This window comes from Kogia breviceps, chromosome 4, assembly GCF_026419965.1.
Source record: "Kogia breviceps isolate mKogBre1 chromosome 4, mKogBre1 haplotype 1, whole genome shotgun sequence".
Lineage (NCBI taxonomy): Eukaryota > Metazoa > Chordata > Mammalia > Artiodactyla > Physeteridae > Kogia > Kogia breviceps.
In genome coordinates this window covers 179,568,340-179,591,021 of record NC_081313.1, presented here as the reverse complement: position 1 = coordinate 179,591,021, position 22,682 = coordinate 179,568,340, and the positions used below count along the sequence as shown (strand labels likewise).

The following is a 22,682-nucleotide window of genomic DNA, read 5'->3' as shown; positions in this document are numbered from 1 at the left end:
GGCCACCAGTGTTCTCGGCTGGAGAGCGGCTGAGGCAGTTTACGGAGAAGCAAGATTCCCAGCTCCTGCCCTGGGGATGCTTTCAGGCTTGAAGACGGGAAAAGAGGACCTAAAATAGAAGCAGTTGCGGGGGGGTGGTCAGTCAGAGGAGCTTTTGCTGCGTTGGTGATGCTGAGGAAGGTTGGAGGGGGAGGAGCGGAGCAGGGCTGAGTGGGGAGGGGGCCTCTCAGGGGAGGGGGAGGTGGCAGCCTGAGCACAGGCGTGGAGGTGAGACAAAGCCCGGGCCGGTGGGACTGGGGCAGAAGCTGCCGCCTCCTCCTCCTGGGGGCCCCAGGCCGGCCAGCTGCTAGCAGGGTCTCACTTCACTATCCCCCCAGCTGGCCCAGGCAGTCCCTCACCCGGGTGGCGTGTCCCTCTGAACCTGTGTGTTTGTGGTTGCTCTTCCCCAGAACATGGTGATGAGTTTCCGAGTCTCTGATCTTCAGATGCTCCTGGGTTTTGTCGGCCGGAGTAAGAGCGGACTTAAACACGAACTTGTCACCCGGGCCCTCCAGCTGGTCCAGTTTGACTGTAGCCCCGAGCTGTTCAAGAAGATCAAGGAGCTCTACGAGACACGCTACGCCAAGAAGAGCTCGGAGCCCGTGCCGCAGCCCCACCGGCCCTTGGACCCCCTGACCATGCACTCCACCTATGAGCGGGCCAGCTCAGTGCCCAGGACTCCCCTCACGGGCCCCAACATTGACTACCCCGTGCTCTATGGGAAGTACTTAAACGGACTCGGACGGTTGCCTGCCAAGACCCTCAAGCCAGAAGTGCGCCTGGTGAAGTTGCCCTTCTTTAACATGTTGGATGAATTGCTGAAGCCCACCGAGCTGGGTGAGTCCCTGCCGCCCCGGGGGGCGGCCCCACCTTCTGAGTTCTCCCAGTGCCCAAGGCCAGCCAAGCAGCCTACCCAGAGCATTTTCTGGGGAGCAAGGGCCGAGGGGCTGAGGGGGGCTTGTCCCTCCCAGGAAGCACAGGGGCCACCTTGGGGTCCTTGAATTAGTGACCTGTTGCCATGTAACAAGTTACCCCAAATCCCAGTGGCTTGAAACAGCCGACACCTCAATTTCTGAAGGTCAGGGCTCAGGAGCGGCCTGGCTGGGTGGTTCTGGCTTGGGGTCACTCAGGGAGGTCACAGTCCACCTGTCGGCTGGGGGCTGCCTAATCAGTAGGCTCGACTGGGGCTGGGGGCGGGGCGCTTACTCACATGGTTGCCAGCTGCTGGCTGGAAACCCCAGTTCTTGCCGCCTGGGCCTCTGGGGGCTGATTGAGTGTCCTCCTAGCGTGGTGTGGTGGCTCGCTTTCCCCGGAACCATGATCGGGGCGGGGGGGGGCGGCGGCTGCGGTGGAAAGAGGGAGAGAGAAAGCGTGTGCACCTCTGTGAGTGCATGACCCCACTGGAAGCTGAGGGCTCTCTCACAGCCTCAGCTTGGAAGTGGCATATCTTCGCTTCTGCCACATTCCACTGGTCAGAGGAACCAACTCTGGTGCACCGTGGGCGAGAGCTCCACCATGCTGGACCACCAGGAGGCGGGGGCACTGGGGGCCACCTGCAAGGCTAGCTTCTGTGGTCTTACTCCTGGTGGCGAAGGGACTGGAGGTTCGACCTTCCCTACCGGCCCCAAAGAAGGCTGTTTCCTAGTAGGTAGCCTGCGGGAGTGACCTCGGTCAGCGGGTTCAGGCCTGTCAACATGGGCCGGCCCGTCAGGACATGGCCAGGTGTGCCTCTGAGAGGCGGGGTGCAGTGCGGATAGAGGAGATGATGCCGGGGAACCTCGTCCTCGTTTCTCTGTCCCTTACGTTGACTGAGGGACAGGCCTGCTGTGTATCAGGCCTGTAGCAGGCCCCCCCACCCCCACTCCGGACAGCCTGATGACAGGGCTGGGAGTGGTGTCAGCCTAGACTCGGCCTTATATGCTGCCCTGAGCTCCGGGGCCAGGACACCAACCAGCCACAGCTTCCTGGGCCTCCAGGGCTCCAGAGAGCGAGTGGAATGCGATGGGACTCTTGTCACCCCTCACGTTTTACCAGGTGCCTGAGTGTTCCTGGGGACCCCTCCTGCCTCTCATCACCCACCCAGTCACACAGCATGTACCTGAGCACCTGCTGGGTGGGCACCCATCAGGGGGTGCAGCAGGGAGCAGACAGAGCCCCCCACCCTTGTGGAGGTTCCCTTCTAGCACCCCTTGTTCGGAGCCTCAGGGTGCCCCCAGCCTACCCACGCTGTGGGTCCTGCCACCCATCACAGTGGGCCCTGGTCGTGAGTTGGTCCCTGTGTGCTGTGGCCGAGGTCACGGTCCCTCCATGCCCCCACCCGCTGTGCCCTTGGCCACGCGGCTCAGTCCCTCCCAACCCTGCTGACCCAGCGGCCTGACTTGCTCATCCAGGGGGCCCTTGTCTGCACACAGGCTTTAGCTCCAGCCCTCCCTGGGTGGGGGGAGGGGGAGGGATGGCAGGCTCTCATGGAGGGCCTGTGGCTCCAGGTGAGGCTGTAGGAGGTGGAGGAAAGCACCTCAGGTGCTTCTGACCCTGGGGTTTGAGGCCCCGCACTCTGGCCCGGGGCTCCGCCCTCCCCTGCCTTCTCTCTGGCATCAGGAGGTGTTTCTCGCCAGCCCCCAGGTGGGGGGCAGGTTGGCTCACCAGCACTTATCGTGGGGGTGACGTGGCAGCACTGTGGACCCAGGGCCCCTTCCTGAGTTTCTCCAGGATGATCTTCCCTGTCTCTGCTCCCCACAACCTCTTTCTAGATGCCAGGACCCATCCCCCCCCCCCAAACCTTCCCCAACCCCACCCCTGCTGCAGACTTTGGAGTCTCAGGCCTGGCTGGCTGGCTGGCTGTTTCTGGAGGTCCAGCTGAAGATTCAGACTCCTTCCTAAGGACTCGAGCACGATCTTTATATCAGGGAAGCTGGGTTTTTACAGGGAGGCTGCAAGGCGGGCTTGGCTCTGGGCAGGGGCCTGGGACTGGAGGTGACTTTGAACTCAGGGCCGGCAGCCTCCCTCCCCTGCCCGGACCATGGGCTTCCTTCCTGCCCGCGAACGTGCAACCATTCCTGCCCCACAATGCATTACTTTGCCCTGAGCCCCCAGGGACCCCAGTCACCTGATCTCGGGGAGAGTCTGCTCCCCTGTCTACACCAGAAATCACTCTGCTCTCGGCTCAGAACAAAGAGGCCGACCCCACCCTGCCTTTGCTCCCACCCACTCCCCTGCCCCTCTCCCAGGATGTACCCTTTTCCCGAGACTCCCGTCTCCTCAGGGACTCCCCAGGGACTGCCCGGGTTCCTGGGGGAGGCCTCATAGAGCACTGATGTGGCCCTGAAGCCATCTGGTCCCTGCTGTTCCAGCACCGGCAGTTCTGTCCGCCTACCCCTCACCCTGGGTGCCTCCCCACGGGGAGTTCTGCAGCACTGGCATTGCCCAGGACCCACATCAGGAGGCTCTAGCCAGCTTCCCCTTCCCCCTCACCCCTGGTCACGACCTGCCGACCGAAACGAGGCCCAGACAGCCTGGTCCTATTTCCCCGGAAGAGCCGCCGGCAGGCTCCGGGATGGAGACCGCGCCAGGCAGGCAGGAGACATAAATCACGTGGAGGGGAATGTTCTGGTTGGGGGAGGGGAGGGGAATAATAGAGCCACAGACTGGGAGCTGGAAGGACCTTAGGAGAAAGATGATCCACTCCAGCGGGGGCTGGGGGTTGGCACCCAGAAAGGTCAGGAGACTAGCCCAAGGTCACACGGCATCCTGAGGGAAAGGACTCCGGGGCCACGTGCTTAGCCATCTTCCCTCCTCTGACCCCCTCCCTGCGCCATTGGCATCTTGCTTCCCTGTGGGGAAGCCCTGGTTCTGAACCACACGAAGGTTCTGGACCTCAGGCCTCTTCTCAGGACAGGGAGCCCAGCCATCTGGGCCAGGCACCCCGAGGGGTGCACCCCGAGGGGCAGAGGCTCTTGCTGCTCACCCACAGCAGAACTCAGAGGGACTGGGAATGCAGTCTCAGGTCCAACACTGCTGCTTGGGGCTCAACCCTCTTATGGCCGGAGGGTCCCCTAAGCCTGGCCACTTGGGGTGTCAGCAGGCAGAGGCTGAGTGTCCGCTCTGGGAGGCCCAGACCTCAGGGCCAGGGAGCGTGGGGGAGACGAGGTACCACCATGAGACTCGCCACCAGCAGAAGGAAGGAAAGGCGACCCGTCTCACCACTGCTCCTCGAGACTCCCGGCGTCCTGTGGCCCAGCAGGGTGAGCAAGCTGCCCCCCAGTTCTCCTCGTGCTCCAGGTCGTGGTTGGCGCTGACTCTGGTGGAGAGCCACTGGTCTAGCCCTGTCCCCACTGGGCAGGGCCAACGTATCCATACGTCCCTCATTCAGGCTCCGAGCCCTTTGGCTGGTATTGTCCAAGCAAGGTAGTGGGATCCCTGACCTGGCGAGTTTTGCCAGGAAGGTGCCCTAGAGGTGATTAAATGGTGACGGGTGAGGTATGCTGCGGTCAGGGAGTGTGGGGTTCCCCAGGGGCAAGGAGGGGGGAGGGCGCTGTCAGTACCAGGAGCCCCTTATTGTGCATTTGTGGGGAGGTGGCAGTCAGGAAGCCTTCCTGGAGGAGGTCACAATCCCATCCAGACCCAAGGGATAAGTAGCAATTAAGCCGTACAAAGGGGGTGGGTGGGTGAGCATGTTCCAGGCAGAGGCCCCATGGTGAGAGAGCTCATGAATGGAGGCTATTGTGACCAGAGTGTGGTGTGCTGCGGGCTGGGGAAGGGAGAGTGGCCTGGACGTGGGTGGCAGAGGCCAGAAAAACCGAGATCGGTGGGGCACGGGGAAAGGTGGGGACCGACTGGGCTGTCCTGAGGGCTTCCCAGGTCTTGTTCTTTCGCATCCTTTCTGAGGTGGATAATACCCCCGCGGCAGGCCTGCCTGCCGCCCCACAGCCCAGTGTGGTACCCACCGGGCCCATGGGCTGTCTGTGGCATCCAGGGGCAGGTGGCCTGACCCACTGGGCTGGCTGGGCCTCCCCTGCCTGTGGTGGTGGGAGGGGCTCCGTCAGCTCTGCAGCAGGTGGGTGCCTTGGGGAACACCCAGCATTACCTGTGAGGGGGCCCTCAGGTGGGCGTGTAGGTTGTCCCAGGTGAGGCCTCCAGCCCACCCCAAGTCCTGCCAGAGGTGGCTCACCTCTGCCTGCTGTGACCCCCCCGACTCTCTGCCCGCCCCTGGCTTTAACCTGCCCAGCCTCCTTCCTGGTGTCTTCCCCACACACTTTACCCCCAGCAGCCGGAGGAAGCTTTTAGTTTTCTTAATTTTTTAAATGTTTTATTATTTTTTTAAGACGATTACTTTTTTTTTTCAGTATTTAATTTTTTATTTGTCTGTGTTGGGTCTTAGTTGCGGCACGCGGGCTCTTAGTTGTGGCACGTGGGATCTAGTTCCCTGAACAGGGATCAAACTCGGGCCGCCTGCATTGCAAGCGTGGATCCTTAGCCACTGGACCACCAGGGAAGTCCCCAGAGGAAGCTTTTAGAATAGCAGGCTGGTCACGTTCCTCCTCCTTCCCCTCACCTCCTCTCTCTCACCTGGCCTAACCCTAACCCTAACCCTCGCTCACTCTGCTCCAGCCTCCTCCAGCACTCCAGGCTTGGTCCTGCCCCAGGGCCTTTGCATGTGCTGTTCTTTCTGTCTGTCACACTCTTCCCCAGACACCCACATGGCCCTCCCTGCCCCATCGCCTGATCTACAGCTCATCTCCCTCTCCTCCTTACCACTCTCTCCTCCTCCGGGGCCTTGCTCCCAACCCTGGCATTGTTGGTCGCCTGAGACTGGCTTGTTCCCCACTGCATCCAGAGGACAGAGTGAGGTGGGGGTAGGTGAGCAAGGGCTTGGAGATGAGGAGCAGCCTGAAGGCTGCAGTGAGAAAAACTTTGAGTCATTCCTTCAGTGCTTGTACCTCCCGTAACCCCACGAGCAGGAAGTCCGGGTTCCTCGCCCCGTGAGTGAAGGAGCTGGGATTCGAACCCAGAGCCCTTAGTTGGGGCTTGTACCCGTCCGCCCCCTGCCATAGTGAGGCCCCTGCGCCCAGCCTGGGGCACCTGTTTTCCCGCCTTCTCCAGGACGCCCCCGCCATCACCACTGGGGCCAGCCTCAGCCTGGAGGAGGGGACCTCGGGGGCCCAGGGGCAGGGGCTGCCCACCTAAGGTCTTCAGACCAGTGGGAGGAAGTCCCAGCTGATCAAATTCTCTTATTTTTTTTAAATTTTTAAAAAATTTATTATTTATTGATTGATTTGGTTGTGCCGGGTCTCAGTTGCGGCAGGCAGGGGCTCCTGAGTTGCGGCATGCGCACTCTCAGTTGCAGCATGTATGTGGGATCTAGTTCCCTGGCCAGGGATCGAACCCAGGACCCCTGCATTGGGAGCACAGAATCTTAACCACTGTGCCACCAGAAGTCCCCCAATTGAATTCTTAAAATCTTTTCTTTCTATTTAAACTTTTGTAAAAATACATGTTCATCATAGAAAACACCGGTTAACACCGAAGAAGTCACGCGCTTGTTCTTGCTGCTGCTGCCGTCTGTCTGCATGTGCAACCTCGGATGTGTGGTGTGCCTGACTGCTGGTTTGTCAAAACACCCCCCCCCCACCGCCCCAGTATGTGGTGAGCACCTGCTGAGGTCATTAAATACTCTTTCCTGGTGACAGTTTGCAAGGCTGCCTGGCAGCCGCCTGCGTGTGCCAGGCCCTCTGTCGGGGTCTCGGATGGAGCCCAGGGGCTGAGTCCCTGGTCCACTGGCTCCGCCTGGGATTCCAGCTCCCCGAGGACCTTGGGGCAAGGGTTCTCCCTTTAGTCCCAGAGAGGTATTAAGGCTGAGGCCTTTGGGTGTGCTTGAGGCTAGGAGGGCGTGTACCTCATCCCAGCCCCCAAGCCGCCTGGCGGGGGACCCCCATGGCCACCCTGCTGTGCAGCATGGGCGACAGTAGAGGTAGTTTTGGTTCTGTGTCCACGACGAACCAAAGACACGGGAAAATTGTGTTAATTCTTAGGAGGTGAGAGTTCGGGAGAAAAATGGAGGCTGGAAGGAGGTGGGGAGTTCCAGTGTCGCTGGTGGGTTGGGGTGGAGGGTGCGGTTTTTAGATACAAGCACTCGGGGAAGGCTTCATTCCAGTGGCATTCGCACAGGCTTAAAACACACCAGGGCTGTGTAGATGGTTGGGGGAGGAATGTTCTGGAAGAGGGGATGGCGAGTGCAAAGGCCCCGAGGTATGTTCTTGGCAGGTGGGGAGCACAAGGAGGCGCCCAGGGTGGCTGCGGTGGAATCAAGGCTACCAGGGCTGGGGACAGAGGTTCCCCCGAAGCCCAGGGCTGGGGGCAGCCAGGGGACCGGCAAGGGGTCTTCATACCGATCGGATGAGCACTGGGGGGACAGAGCGCCCTGGGCGCGTTCTGAAATCCTCAACAACGGGATTGGCCGAGGGAGCTGAGAGTGGGGGTGAGGGGGAGGGTCACAGACTCCGCCCGAATCTCAGCCCTGAAAGCTGGAAGGGTGGGGCTGCCACTGGTGGTGGATGGCCCAGGTCTGGGTTTGGGGGACCCCTGCCCACTGTGGCCCAGCTGAGCTGGCAGCTGGCCTCCCACCGGCCACTTGGCTTCCTGGGGTAACAGTCGGCCACCCCAGGCTGATGGCACAGCAGAAAATCGGGATTCGGAATGCATCCCATGCCTCCGCAGCAGGCTAACCTAGAAATAGGAGTCCTTCCGGGAAAGGGACTCCGGAGCCAGTTCGGCAACCCCTCTCTCGGTTTCTGCAGGAAGAGCTCCTTGGCTGGCGGGTGGGCTGTCCCCTCCCCTGCCTCCCAGGGGACTCTGTGGGGTGGGGGAGTATTTTTGACATGCCCCCCCCAGCCTTGGGGGCCCAGCTCAGATGTTGTGAGACCCCCCTCCCCCCATAAATAATTGCCTGGGGCTCTTCGGGCAGGTCTGGGCGCATTTGCAGGTAGCCTACGTGCACCCCAGCCCTCCAATTAGGCGGCCCTTCTCAAGGGCCCCAACTGGGACTCCAGAGGGACCAGCCCTCCCTCCACAATGAGCAGGAACTGGCAGCAGCAGCGTGGCGGTTTCAGCAGCCACCTCTTCCTGAGCGCCAGCTCTGGCCCCGGCACTGTGAACCCTGAGAAACTGGTCCCTTGCGTGGAGGGCGCACAGGCTTGGGTGGGGATGGGGGCGTGGCTGAGCAGAGCTGGGGTACGAACCCCGGCCCGGGAGCTCTGGCTTCTGAGCCCGAGCTGCTTTTAAATTCAAATTGTGTCTGCTTTTTAAATAGCCTACCCGAGGCTGCGCTTTGGAATTCAGAAGCTTCTGAAGCAGGGGTGGGCCAACCGGGGCCGCGTGCTCCCTATTGGCAGCCCCCCACCCCGGCTGCGCCCGGCAGCCAGCCGCGTGCTCGCCCTCACCGGCAGCTTGCATGGTACAAGGCGTGATACAAGGGGACGTAGAGGCAGAAACAGTGTGGCTTGCCGAGCTGAAAATATTTACACTCCAGCCCTTTGTAGGGACAGTTTGCCCACTGCTGTCCTGAAGGATTTGCAGTATAAAAAGAGCAGACACCTTACTTCCCCCGGCTCTAGGGCTGCGGTAGTGGCCAGTTCTGGCACCCACTCTCCCCAGAGGCGGCTCTTTCACAGACCCCCTCCTTGGTTTTGGTTACACGAATAGCAGCCTGAGGTACACACTGATCTGCACCTGCTCTTTCCACTTAAAACCATCTTGGGGATTAGCCTCTGCCAGAGCACAAAGAGCCGCTTTATTCGTGACTCCCGGTGTTCGCGGGAGCATAGTGTTCCTCCACGTGGGGCCTGGAGCCGATCTTCCTTTTCTGGCTGCGCCGGGTCCTAGTTGCAGCACACGGGATCTTTGTTGCTCATGTGGACTCTTAGTTGTGGCATCCGGGGTCTAGTTCCCTGACCAGGGATCGAACCCGGGCCCCCTGCATTGGGAGCGTGGAGGCTTAACCACTGGACTGCCAGGGAAGTCCCTTGTTTAGTTTTGGTGGGGTTTTTGTTTGTTTGTTTGTTTTGGTGGGGGTTTTTTTGGCTTCATCAAATTTATTTTTAAATTGAAGTATGATTGCTTACAATCCAATATTAATTCCGGGTGTACAACACAGTGACTTGATTTTTTTGTGTGTGACTTGATATTTTTATTCGTTACAGAATGGTCACCACTTCTCAGTGTAGTTTGAAAATTTTAAACATTGAGGTATAGTTTACATACAACGAAATCCACAGATATTTAGTGCGTAACTTGAGTTTTAGCGAGTGCATGTGACCGAGTAACCCCAATGCCACCAAATACAGAACATTTCCATCACTGTTAAGTTCCCGAGGGCCCCCCCTCCCACGCAGTCCTTGTCTTCTCCCGACCCCCAGAGGCCGCCTCTGTTCTGAGTTCTATCACCATAGATTAGTTTTGCCTGTTTAGGAAGGTGATATAACACACACGCAGCATGTACTTCTCTGCATCTGCCTTCTTTGGCTCAGCTTTGGGGCTTCAGATTCTTCCGTGTCGATGCATGGACTACAAGTTTTACCGTATGAATGTACCACAGCTTGTCCATTTGTTCTTCCATTGTGGGCACTTGGGCTGTTTCCAGTTTAGAGCTGCCAGGAATAAATTAGCCAGGCATTCTTGCACAGGTCTTTTTGTAGACATACTTCCATTTATTTGGGAAATAGCTAACAGCAGATTGCTGGTTACAGGGTAAGTGCATGTTTAACTTTACTAGTCATTGCCCAACGGTTTTCCAAAGTGTCTGTACCATGTTACAACCACCCCTACCCTCAGCAGAGAGTCCTGTTTGCTCCAGGTCCCTGTCAACACTTGGAATTATTGGTCTTGTCATTTTAGCCACTTTAAGTGGACGTGTGGAGGTTTTCAACCAATCTTGCATTCCAGGGCCAGATCCCAGGGACCCTGACTGTTTGCTAATATTTTGTTAAGGATTTTTTACATCCATGTTCATGAGGGATATTCAGCTGTGTTTTTCCTTTCTTGATGCATTTTTGTCAGGTTTTGGAAGCAGGGTTATGCCGGCCTCATTAAAATGAGTTGAGAAGTGTTCTTCCTCCTCTAGTTTCTGGAAGAGTTTATTTATTTGTTTGTTTTTGGCCGTGCCGCATGTCTTGCAGGATCTCAGTTCCCTGACCGGGGATTGAACCTGGGCCCCAGCAGTGAAAGCCCAGAATCCTAACCACTAGGCCATCAGGGGACTCCCTGGAAGAGTTTATATAAAGTTTATATGGTTTCTTCCTTAAACGTCTGATTGAATCCACCAACCTGGACCTGCAGTTTTCTTTATGGAAAGGTTTTTAATTATGAGTTCAGTTTCTTTATCTGATAAAAAGCTTTTCAAACTGTCTATATGTTTTGGTGCCAGTTTTGATAGTTGGCATCTTTGGAAGAGTTTGTTCATTTCACCTATACTGTCAGATTCATTGGCATGAAGTTACAACCCCCTATTGAAGGCTGTAGGATCTGTCCTGATGTCCACCTTTCATTCATGATAGTTTGTGTTCTCACGATCTTATCGTTCAGTCTAGCTAGGTATGATGTATCAAAGAACTTTGGCTTTGTTGGTTTTCTCTTGTTGGCTTTTTGGTTCATTGACTTCCATCTTTATCTTTAATTTTCTGCCCTCTAATGGCTTTGGCTTTTAGTTTGGGCTTCTTTTTCTAGCCTCTTGTGGAGCAAGCGTACATTATTCATTTCAAACCCTTTTCATTCTTTTTTAATAGAAGCATTTAAAGCTATTGCTTTGCCTCTCACAACTGCTTTAGCTGCCTCCCACAAGTATTGGAGTATTGTATTTTCTCGTTCAGTTCAGAGTGCTTTCCGATCTCACCTGGGGTTCTCAGTACAGTGATGACTGAGAGTGAAGAGCCGGCTCTTCACTGCCAAGGTCTCTGTCCCCGGCAGACTGTCTCCCGACTTCTGCACCCAGTGCTCCATGATGGCGAGCAGGGCTCTGTGTGTGCTGTCCCTGCTGCCCTCCTCACACCTCCCGCTGTGAGCCAGGCCAGGCTGCTCTGTGACTCTTATTTTGTGCACTTGGAGGTTCACTGCCGGTTCATTTCCGTATCTCCTTGGCCAACCTGTGAGTGCCGGAGGTGGGACCTTGTTCAGCTTGTCCCCATTCCCTCTGGCAGTGCCGTGCTGAGCCCGCTGAGAACTCATTACATGCAGGGCCTGGGCCGAGTGCTGCATGATTGGGCACATGGCTCACCAGATGCCTGGAACAGCCCTGGGAGTTGGGGACAGAGTTGTTGCGGGCATCTCACAGACCTGGAGAAAGTGGCTGGCCCGAGGGCATGTGGCCTGGTGTGCTGCATCCTGCCGGCCCAGCAATGCTCTCCTGCCCCCGCCAAGCAGTTCTCGGTCCTCTTGAGTAGATGCCTGAGCCCCAGAGGGCTGAAGAGGCTGCTGCTCCCCGAGTGGCCCTCAGTGGGGGACATGGTGGGGGGCATGAGTGCTCCCTGAACCATGAGCTGTGGTTCTCCTGACCCAAGAAAGGGGCAGGATCCCCCAAATCCATCCCACCTGGGTGGGGCTCAGCCTCCCGTTTCCTACTTCCCAGTCTGAAGAGGGCCAGGCCTGTAGGAATGACCGTGGTCGGCACCTTCGCCAGGGAACAGACGTGACCCTGACCCCAAATTTGTCTTCAGTTCCACAGAATAACGAGAAGCTTCAGGAGAGCCCGTGCATCTTTGCCTTGACGCCCAGACAGGTGGAGCTGATCCGGAACTCCAGGTGCGCTGTGCCCGCCCCCTGCCCACTGCTGTGGCAGCCTAGGGCAGCCTTCGCCAGGCCCGCAGCAGACCCTGGGGCTTGGTGTGGCGGGGAAGGGTGGCCCCCACCCCGTGCTCAGGGCCCGCACGCTCTCACCACCTTTGACCCACAGCCCCAAGGTGGGCCAATCGTTCCCCTTTAACAGAGTCCCCCCCTCACTGCTCCGGATATCCGGGTCGGGGCATTCTCTGTGGCGTGTGGAGCAGCATCCCTGCCCCCACCCCCTTGATGCCAGGAGCACCCCAGTCGTGACCAGCACAGATGTCCCCAGACATCCCCAGTGTCCCCTGGGGCAGAGCCGCCCCGGTGAGCAGGTGAGGGATGCAGGCTGGTCCCAGAGCTCTGACTCTGCTCTCTGAGGCCTTCAGTCTCCAGCTGAGACAGAAGTCACCATTAGGGCCGCCGCTTCTCCGGCACAAGGCCCACACCCACCAACCCTCTTACTATCCATACCAGCCCCCCATTTTCCAGAGAGAGGCGGTCATTTGCCCAAATCACCCGTGAGTAAATGGCAGGAGAGAACATTCTAGTCAGTACTCTTGGCCTTCCGTCACCATGAGAAGTAGTGGCTTAGTCCGTCTGGCTGGTCCCCCCGGTGAAGGGTCAGAGGCGGCTGCTGGGCGCTCTCCCGCCATTGACCCTCCCCTCCTCTCCCCGCACAGAGAACTGCAGCCTGGGGTCAAGGCTGTGCAGGTCGTCCTAAGGTAAGCCCAGGTGTGCTCGGGCCCCGGGGTGGGTGGGGACACGACCCTTGCCCACCTTCCCCTTCCCTACCCTGGGAGGCCCCAGGACCCTCTCTCTCCCAGGACCCTCTCTCTCTCTCTCTCTCTCTCTCTCTCTCTCCCCACACACACACACACACACACCCCACCCCACCCCCACGCCCGCTATATGGCCTTGTCTGTGGGTACGCCAGCATGCAGCCCCACTTAGGCCAGATACGGGTCCTGTCACCTCCACCCTCGCCCCCCATCTGTCCGCCCTGCCCCTCCCAGCGGGCCCTCCCCTGCCCGAGGTGCCCGTGGCCCTATGGTCCCCGGTGTCCTTGCAGAATCTGCTATTCAGACACCAGCAGCCCTCAGGAAGACCAGTACCCACCCAACATCGCCGTGAAGGTCAACCACAGCTACTGCTCGGTCCCGGTGAGTGGGCCCCCCGGCGGCCCTGGATCTGCTGCGGGGGGCGAGGCAGAGAATGCAGAGTGGGGTGGGGGGGCACGTGGAACACCTTGTGATGGGCGCAGCCGTGGTGTCTGCTTCCAGGGCTACTACCCCTCGAACAAGCCTGGAGTGGAGCCCAAGAGGCCGTGCCGCCCCATTAACCTCACCCACCTCATGTACCTGTCCTCGGCCACCAACCGCATCACTGTCACCTGGGGGAACTACGGCAAGGTGAGCAGCCCCGGAGCTCCCTCCCTCTGCCGCCCTCCCCTGCCCACCCCACCTCCATTGGCGCAGCCCTGACTCCCCTCCCTCCCCCACCCCCAGAGTTACTCCGTGGCCTTGTACTTGGTGCGGCAACTGACCTCCTCAGAGCTTCTGCAGAGGTTGAAGACCATCGGGGTCAAGCACCCGGAGCTGTGCAAGGCACTGGGTGAGCCCTGGGGCTTTTGGCACTGCTGGGTGGGGCTCCCCACGGTCCCTGGGGGTGGCCATGGCTCCATCACTGCTGACCCAATTTGCTGGGCACAAGGCACAGGCCTGGTCCTCAGGAGCTTGTTGCCTGTGGGGGACCTGGACCTCCCCGGGTCCGGCCATCATCCTTGGCGGTTGGGGAGCTCTGGGAGGTCTCTGGAGGATGTGGAAGGAGGAGGGGGAGCCAGGCAGCGAACCATCAGTGCAAAGGCCCTGAGGCAGGGACGGGCCGGGTGTGCCGAAAGCCCCCAGCGAGCTCCGTGAATAGGGCGAGGAGAGCCGGGGTTGGTGGGTGAGGAGCCTTGGAGGGCTTGCAGGGAGGGGAAGACCCCAGGTGATCAGCGTTCCAGGCGGGTGCTTCTGGCGGCTGGGGGGGCGAGTGGGGGCCAGCGCTCAGCGGGAGCAGAGGATGGATTCCCAGTTGGAGGCACACGTGATGATGAGGGTCTGGCCCAGAATGCTGAGACCATTGTTTTTTTTTCTTTTTTGTACTTTTAAGAACCAGAAAAAAGGGGGTGGGGATACACAGAGCATTAAAAAACCCCAGAAGAGCCACTCAGACGGGCAGATAGAACCTTCCTGTGTCCTGCTCCGGTGGCTGCCCACCACACAGCGGGGGCTCGGGAGTTCCCTCTCTGGTCGCCTGGAGGCCCTTGCGGGGTGCCTTCTGACTCCATCCTCACTGCGGATCTGGGCAGTGGGGCCTGGCCACGTCACAGTCTGACCAGTGGGGACACTGAGGCCAGTGTGGCAGAGTTAGGGCTCTGTGACCCCAGGACCGCAGCCTAGGCACCCTGCCCTGCCGCCTGCCTGTTTCCTCAAATGGCCCTTTCTTCGACCCCCCCCCTCCCCATCTGCCCGCTTGGCAGGTTCAGGCATTGGCACAGGGCTGGGCAGGGCTCATCCAGGCACCCGTGGGCCCCAGGGTGGGGACGGGCATGGGGAGGCCTGGTTTAACTCCTCCATGACCGGCCTGGAGCCAAGGCCTGGGGCAGTGCAGGGGCCGCGGCAGCATATGTCTCCGCAGCTCATGGGACAGCCCAGGCCGCTGCTGGGGCGGGCAGGGCCTCCCCTCTGAAGCAAGCCCCCAGCTTTCTTCCCACAGCCAGCTCAGGCTGGGCATCGTGCCTGCTGGGTTGCTGTCTGATTGCAGCCGGGAAGTCCTGTTCTCTGTCTCACTTGAAGCCTTCCTGCTGCGTGTGCCCTCCCTCTCTCTATTAGGTAGAGGAGGACCGAGGCCTTGCTTTGAAGCATAATACGCACTGCACCCGTCCTCAGCTGCCCAGGGTCTTTTTCAGGGGCCAGGGTCTCTGGGTCTACCATTTATCTGCACCTGTTAGCCAGAGATGGGAGCCACAGGGTGGCTGAGGACAGTAGGGGCATCGAGGGGGTGGGAGGACAAGCTGGCAGGTCACCCTCAACCCCGTGTGGCAGGGGGGAGAAAGGCTCTCTGCAGGAGGGGGCACAGGTGTTTTATCAAGGAGGGAGGGGCAGTCCCATCATCCAAGACGAGTGCCCTCCACTCTGCAGGGCCCAGGCATGGTCCCGAGCCATCTGGGGATGGAGCTGAACCGCTGCCCCTCTCAGGTTGGTCGGCCAGCCTCCCTGCGCCCCCTGCAGGCCCATCCCCAGGGCTGCAGTGGGCCAGTTTCCTTCCAGGCTTTTTTCCTCCGCCTCGTGGGCTCACCGTGCGGTGGCTTTATGGTGGGCGCCTGCTGTCTTCTGATCTGTTAGAGAAGCAGACTCAGACGGTGCAAGGGAGCCGTGCTCGTGGGCCCACTCCGCCCTCTCAGGGTCCCTGGTGGGGCTCTCCTGGCCTTGGGGCTTCCCAGCCCTTGGAGTGGTGCAGGAGGTCCTGGCGGTTTTCATCAGAGCTGACAGTCACAGCAGGTGGCCTATGGCAGCTCTTTGTTGCCTGGATCTTTCCAGAAAAGGGCGGTCTTGTTGGGGGGCTGGCCCCCCTCGTTGTGCACCCAGGTTATTGTCAAAAATAAATGGCTGCTGCCGAGGGCTTTTTTTTCTTTTTTTGGCTGCTTTGGGTCTTCGTTGCTGCGCGCAGGCTTTCTCTAGTTGCGGCGAGCGGGGGCTACTCTTCGTTGCGGTGCGCGGGCTCCTCATTGCGGTGGCTTCTCGTTGCGGAGCAGGGGTTCTAGGCGTGCAGGCTTCAGTAGTTGTGGCACATGGGCTTCAGTACTTGTGGCTCACGGCTCTAGAGGGCAGGCTCAGTAGTTGTGGCACGTGGGCTTAATTGCTCCACGGCATGTGGGATCTTCCCGGACCAGGGCTCGAACCCGTGTCCCCTGCACTGGCAGGTGGATTCTTAACCGCTGCGCCACCAGGGAAGTTCCTGCCCAGGGCTTTTTTAACATAGATTCTCCTCGTAGTCCTGGGTCCTGGAGCTAAAGCATGTGTCTCATTGTCCTGGGAGGTGGATATGGGGTGCTCACCGTGTCTAGCTGAGGCGAGCGGTGCTGAGGGTGTTCACTGCTGCCCTCCTGAGCATCTCTGGCTGCTGGGAAAACCTGCCCCTCGGCCCCGCTGACACCGGCCACCCCTTCCCCACAGTCAAAGAGAAGCTGCGCCTGGACCCCGACAGCGAGATTGCCACCACCGGCGTGCGGGTCTCCCTCATCTGCCCGGTGAGTTGGGGCACGCGGGTTTGTGGGAGCGGCCGGGTGGACAGTGCTCGCCGGGCGGCCGCTCACAGCCATCACCTCCCACCCCCGCAGCTGGTGAAGATGCGGCTGTCGGTGCCCTGCCGCGCAGAGACCTGTGCACACCTGCAGTGCTTCGACGCCGTCTTCTACCTCCAGATGAACGAGAAGAAGCCCACCTGGATGTGCCCGGTGTGTGACAAGCCAGCCCCCTACGACCAGCTCATCATCGATGGGTGAGTCGCTGGGGCACACGGGGGCCCCGCCGCCTGCCAGGCTCTGCTGGGCTTGGCCCCTTGGCTGTCCGGGCCTCTGGAGGGAGGAGTGGCGCCATGCAGCTTCTGAGGCCTCCTGGGGCCTCCGGGCTGCCCAGCAGCGCCCTGTGGCAGCTCTGCAAGCCCTGGGCTACAGAGAGGCGGCTGTCAGCCCTGCGGGACTTGTCAGGGCCTTTGCTGTGTGGGTGGCAGTGGCTTAGGGTTCAGAAGTCGGTCTCCAGATCCACGAGGTCCACTGTTGCTTGCCACGTCACCTTGCATTTTGTGAGTCTGTTCCTCCCCCATGTAAAATGGGGCCCCGAGAAGCCCTAGCTTCCACCCCATTGCACGATTTGGGGAGCTGCTTCTCAAATGGCGTTCAGCAAAGGCTTGGTCACGTCCTCCACATAGGAAGGTGAATGGGACGCACGTCTTCCCAAAACTCTGACCACCTTCTGTTGGGCCCTTTCCTAGGTGACAGCAGCGTGCAGCCAGGCTGTCCCCTGAGCCTAACCAGCAGGCCCTCCCCGTGCCGCAGGGGGGACAAGGGAAAAAAGGCCATTCTCCCTAAAAGGGAAACTTTGCTCTGATCTTAAGTTTCCAGAAACTGAGCCCAGCACCTGACTGACTTGCTTCTGCCAGGCGCCAGCCACACCCACTTCTGTCCCCAAAGCTGGGGCTGGGGAAGGGAGCCTGGTGGCCCAGGCAGGAGCAGGCCATGGGGCGGCCCTGGACCACCGACTGCATGGCCCCCGCCTGCACACCATGGCCGAGGCGCGGCTGGGGTGTGTGCCATGGGGAAGGGGGTCACCCTGACCTGCAGTGGCCACATGTGAACTGTCCCCACAGTCGGGCACTCGCCTCCCTCTGGTCACTGCGCTTGAGGTCTCAGAAGCCCTCCCTGCCAGCCGTCCAGGGAGGTGGACCTTGATCATCCTCACCTTACAGATGAGGAGACAGATTCAGAAGGGGTGGCCACCAGCCCAGGCCCCCAGCTCACAGGTAGCCGGGCAAGGACTTCAAACCCAGTCTGACCAGCTTTGAGACTGGGTCCCCTCCCCGGAGGAGCCGAGCAGCCACCCCAATGCTGTCCAGCCTCGGGTGGAGTGAGGAGGCCCCTGGGGCCAGGCACAAGGGCTGGGCCTGAATGGCAGCTCTGTTCCCAGCCTGGCAGCTGTGCAGCCTGGGGCCCGCCTTCCCCCGCCCCCCCCACAGGCCTAGAGCAGGTCACTCAGGCCCGGGTGGTGGTAACTGACAGCTCTAGGGACAGAGGGGGCTGGGCCTGGGTAGTGTGACTGTGCCCCACACGGACTGCCATTCCATCAGCCCATGCGGCCTGGGTATAGCCAGGGAGGCTTCCTGGGGGAAGAGTCCTTGAGTCGTGCATTTATTCCACAAGGCTCTGCCACTTGGTTTCTGGCCCTTAGCTGGGTGATTTAGGGGTCCCCAAAAGGACTCCATCCCAGACCCTGCCTTCAGGGAACTCCCAGCTGGACGTGTGGGATGGGAGGACCGAGCCAGAGACAGACATTCCTATTGCTTGTGCTCTGCTTGGAGAAGAGGAGCTGTAGAGTAGGGCTTTGGAGGGTGAGTAGGAGTTTTCCAGGTGCAAAGTATGTTTCAGGCAGAGCTGTAGTCATACTGTGGTGATGGGTCTGGGAGGGGCCCCGTCCGCCACAGAGGGTGTCCTGGACAAGGCCTCCCTCCTGTGTGATCGTGACTGAGGCTGTCAGAGTCACCTGGAGGCAGGTGCAGGGTTGATGTTGAACGAACACTGGGGGCTCTGGTGTGTCCCTGCTCCCTGCCTGGCATGGGCCTCTGCCCCGAACCTCAGGTCAGCAGGTGCTGCCAGTGCTGTCCTGAAGCCACTTTTGGAGAGCAGGAAGTGGCTCGGCGAGCATCCCACCCCCGGCCAGGGGAGCAGGGTGGGGCCCAGGAGTCAGCACGCCCTCCTCCCACCCCCAGGCTCCTCTCCAAGATCCTGAGCGAGTGCGAGGATGCCGACGAGATCGAGTACCTGGTGGACGGCTCGTGGTGCCCGATCCGCGCCGAGAAGGAGCGCAGCTGCAGCCCCCAGTGCCCCATCCTTGTGCTCGGTGAGGCCTCAGCCGAGCTTTGCCCGAGTTTCTATTCCCAGAGTTTGCCGATTGCCGAGTTTGACCCTATCCCACCGTGTGCCCTTTTTATCTGAAACGCGACCGTCCCGGTGGAGTCGATCCCCCTGGAGCGGGGGATCTGAGGCGTCTGAGGCGGTTAGTGAGCGCCTGCTGTGTGCTGGGCCCCATCCAGAGCGCAGGGGAGCCGGTGGCCTGAGGCCACCTCGCTCCGTCCTCCGTCCTCCGAGGTGTGCTGCTGCACAAGGCTGTCCCCGCCCCTCGCCAGCCTCGATTTCCTTGCTCTGCGGGTCACCTGCCATCCTGAGCATCTGTCCCTGTCTCTCTTCCACAGGCACCTCGGATGCTAATGGGCTCCCATCCACCCCCAACGTCAACGGCGGGAGTGGCGGTGCGCTTGGGGGCACGGTCGGCGGGGGCGGCGCGGCGGGAGGCGTGGAGAACGGGAAGCCGGGAGCTGACGTGGTGGACCTCACGCTGGACAGCTCGTCGTCCTCAGAGGAGGACGACGAGGACGAGGACGAGGACGAGGATGAGGACGAGGAGGGCCCCCGGCCCAAGCGCCGCTGCCCCTTCCAGAAGGGCCTGGTGTCGGCCTGCTGACCGCTGGCCACCGCCGCGACCAGCCGGACACTCGACTTTCCTGGTGCTCACCACGCAGAGGGGCACAGGCGGGCCTCGGGCACAGCGGGAGGAGTGATTTTTTTTTTTTTTTCTTTTTATTGTTGTTCATTTTGTTTTTCCACCCCTTTCCCTGGCTCCTGGCACCTGTACCTCTGGACTCTCCTTTCGGAGGATTAAAAAAAAAAAAAAAAGTAAAACGACAAAAAAAAAAAAAAAAAGTCCCCCCCCCAAAAAAAAAGGAAACAAACAAAAATCAAACTTAAAAACAAGACAAGCCACCCACACAGCCGCTTCCCCGGCCGGAGTCGGAGCCCGAAGTCAGAGCCAACCCTGGGAAGGGCGGGTGGGCCCAGGACGCCGTGCCCCCCGGACGACCATTCCAGCTGGTGCGAGGGACCGGGCGGTGGGGACGCGGGGAGGACAGCCTCTCCCCCGGCAGCAGCCCCCGACTCTGACGTTCGTCTGTTCCTTTGCTTTCTCTCTCTCTGCAAGCGTGTCCTGTCCTCTCCTGAGAGCCGGGAGCAGGGAGCGTTTTTGTTGTTTTTTTTTTTTTTTTTTTTTAGCCAAGAAGCCATGGAGTAGGGGGGTGGGGAGGGCGGGGGGCGGGGCCGGGCAGTGGGGGGCGGGGTGGGGCGGGGCGTGGGGGGCCGGGGAGGGTTTAGCCACAGATGTGTTGTATTTTTTGAAAGTGCAATAACTTGGTATTTTGAAGACCCGGCGTGTGGCCAGGACCCCCGGCGGAAGGCGGGGGCCCCAGAGCGCGGCACCGTGTGGCGTGGGGGGGGTCTCAGTTTTCTAGCCAGCTACCTCGGTAACTCCAATTCAGGTTAACTTCCCTACGGAACAGCGCAGGTGTCCACGGACGCCGCCGTCGCCAGCCCCCTCCTCAGCGGGGCAGGGGGGCGCGGCCACTTCCGAGGGGTCGGCAAGGACCTGCCCTGGCCTCTCCATTCGGGGCGGTTCCTTCCCCCTCTCCTTGCTCTTGGGTTTTCCGACGGGTACGAGGCCTGCCCGGCACCCGCTCCCCCGGGAGCCTCACTCTTGTCTTCCAACAGGACTGGGCCTCAGCTCCCTGCCCAGACCCAGGTGGCTCCCGGGGGGGCGGGGGGCATCCAGCGACCACGGGGGCCCACAGCGGCCCCAGATGCCTCCAGGGACCCGCAGCTGGGTGCCCGGCCCCCCGCCCAGCACCCTTGTCCCCCGGAGGCCACACCTGGTTCTCCAGACCTCCTGTGCCCGCCATTCTCTTTGCTTTTCTTTTCTTCCCCGCACCCCTCACTCCCAAGCCCCAGAATATTTTTTCTTTGTATAAACAACTCTCCTAGTCAGGAAGCAATATCATTTCAGGTCTAAAGAAGAAAGGGACATGAATCTGGTCGAGGGCAAATTCAGTTTTACTGTATAAACTCGGTTGTGCAGTTCAGCCCCCCCTCCGTCTGCACTGGCAGCCGAGGGCCGCTGTTTTCTAATATTTGTATTCTAATTTAATTGTTTTTTAAAAACGCAAATAAAAAAGTCAAGGTGAAGCTACAGCAGCGTCCACTTCTCTGTGCGTCGGGGCCATGGCTGGGAGAAAAGGACAAAACCTGTGCCCTATCCACGCTTCTCCTGGCCTTGTGCTGCATGGCCTTCCGGATTCAGAAGTCACAGCATTTGGTCAAATGAGAAAGATTCCACCTTGAACTGCCAGGTCCAGTTTGTGTCTGCTGGACCGGGCAAGGAATTCAGACAGAGCCACTGAATCCCAGGAGGGCCCCTGCCCCCCTGGGTGGCCAAGAAGATACACAAATGGCCAATAAGCTCCTTAGAAAGACGCTTGACATCATCAGTCAACAGGGAAATGCACGTCACAACTGCCACCTCACCCCTCACCCCCACTAGGATGGCTAGATGGCGAGGAGGGGGATTAAGTGGGGACCTCGAGCTCACCGGCGGGAATGTGAGATGGGGCAGCTGTGGTGGGAGAGTCCTGGGCTGGAGTTGCCATCTGGCCCAGCAACTCCACTCTTAGGTGTCTACCCCAAGGTCAACGAAAACAGGCTCACGTAAACGCTCGTACACACCTGTTCACGGCAGCATGATTCACAACAGCGAAAGGGTTGTTGTGAAACAATAACCCTTTCATTTGGGAAAAACCCAGATGTCCACCGACAGGTGAATGGACACACACATGCTCCGGCCCCCCAGTGGAATACGATTCAGCCTTAAAAAGGAGCAGAGCGCTGAAGCTCGCCTCAGTGTGGATGAACCTTGAAGACATGATGGTCGGTGAGAGAAACCAGACAGAAGACCCCATAGCGTGGGATTCCATCTATATGAAATGTCCGGAACAGGCCAATCCACAGAGACGGGGGTTAGAGGTCACCAGGGGCTGGGAGAGGGAGATATGGAGTGACTGCTAGTGGGGAAGGGTTTCTTTGTGGGGTGATGAGAGTGTTCTAGAACTAGATGGAGGTGATGGTTGCACAATTCTCTGAATATGCAAGAATTCTCTTAGTGGGGGGAGGGGGAGGCATGGGAGCCTAACCGAAGATGCCCTCCTGGGCCGAGTGGCTGCAGAACCATCCTTCACCATCATCCGAGGCCTCCAGTCTCCCTCTCGGCTGGCTCAGGTCCCCTCGGGGTCTGGCTGTGGAAGCCCTGGTCCCCCACCCCCCACACGCCCGGCCCGAGTTGGAGACCTGGGTCCACGTGAGCACAGACAGGCTGCTGATGGAGGACCCCCGTAGCCGCCACTCTGCATCCTCCCCAAGCTCCTGGTAAGGGCTAGCTGGCCCTCCTCTCCCAGGCCGCGGCGTGGCCATTGTGTCCCCTCGGGCCCCCTCCATCACCCCACCCCCACCCCAACCCGCTGGCCCCAGTCTGACTGGGAGACAGACGGGAGGAGGGCTCTTCCATGGCCCTGGAAGTGGCTGTGTGTGGTGAACCCAAACCAGAGGTGGGGCTGCAGCCTAGGACCCCTGTCCCCGGTGAGGGGGCCCCGGCCTGACTTCCCCCGGGAAACGTGGGTGGAAGCAGCCAGTTCGGATCCGGGGTCATGTCAGTGGGGCCCAGCGTGGGGTGGCACCTTGGGGCCCTCTGGCAGACTTGAGGTTCCCTCAACGCACTGAGGCCACCCCAACCCAGGGCCTCCAGAAACCCTGCAGTAGGAGGTGACCGAGGAGGCCGCCCAGCCAGTTCTCCCTGCCCATCCCCATCCTCGCCCTCACCGGCCATCGGGCCCCTTCCTGGTGCCACCGCCCATGCCCCGGGGTGTGGGTCACCTCCTCTGTAGGGGCCCCAGGCCTAGCACTGCTGGCGACACCCACCCAACCCTGGAAGCCCAGAGGCAGGGTCACTGCATCCAGGCCCCTGCCTCCCAGGCCTGGCAGGAAGGGTCAGACTGTTTGAAGTCCTCTCCCCGGAACCAAATTAGGGGGGCCCGGAGTGGTGTGGACAAGGGGCCCAGCCCACAGCGAAGGGGCCCCCAAACCCTCCATCCCCGCTCCCCAGCCTCCCCAGCCCCCGACAAAACACAAAGAACATCAAAATCAGGCA

At 60.0% G+C, this 22,682-nt stretch overlaps 1 protein-coding gene across 3 annotated transcripts in view; it reads left to right on the top strand.

The window, feature by feature from the left end:
* PIAS4 (protein inhibitor of activated STAT 4) overlaps positions 1 to 19,374 on the top strand; it is a 37,716-nt gene extending 18,342 nt beyond the window's left edge. For 2 of the 3 annotated variants that reach the window (XM_067033100.1, XM_059060048.2), the window contains exons 2-11: positions 450 to 876; positions 11,742 to 11,826; positions 12,528 to 12,569; positions 12,917 to 13,007; positions 13,128 to 13,256; positions 13,353 to 13,458; positions 16,065 to 16,138; positions 16,229 to 16,389; positions 18,373 to 18,503; positions 18,856 to 19,374. In XM_067033100.1, coding sequence (XP_066889201.1) covers positions 453 to 876; positions 11,742 to 11,826; positions 12,528 to 12,569; positions 12,917 to 13,007; positions 13,128 to 13,256; positions 13,353 to 13,458; positions 16,065 to 16,138; positions 16,229 to 16,389; positions 18,373 to 18,503; positions 18,856 to 19,124 — 1,512 coding nt within the window. In that variant the 5' untranslated portion in view covers positions 450 to 452 and the 3' untranslated portion in view covers positions 19,125 to 19,374. The remainder of the gene's footprint in view (positions 1 to 449; positions 877 to 11,741; positions 11,827 to 12,527; positions 12,570 to 12,916; positions 13,008 to 13,127; positions 13,257 to 13,352; positions 13,459 to 16,064; positions 16,139 to 16,228; positions 16,390 to 18,372; positions 18,504 to 18,855) is intronic. The other variant, XM_059060049.2, reaches the window with a different exon arrangement.
* The last annotated feature ends 3,308 nt before the right edge of the window (positions 19,375 to 22,682 follow it).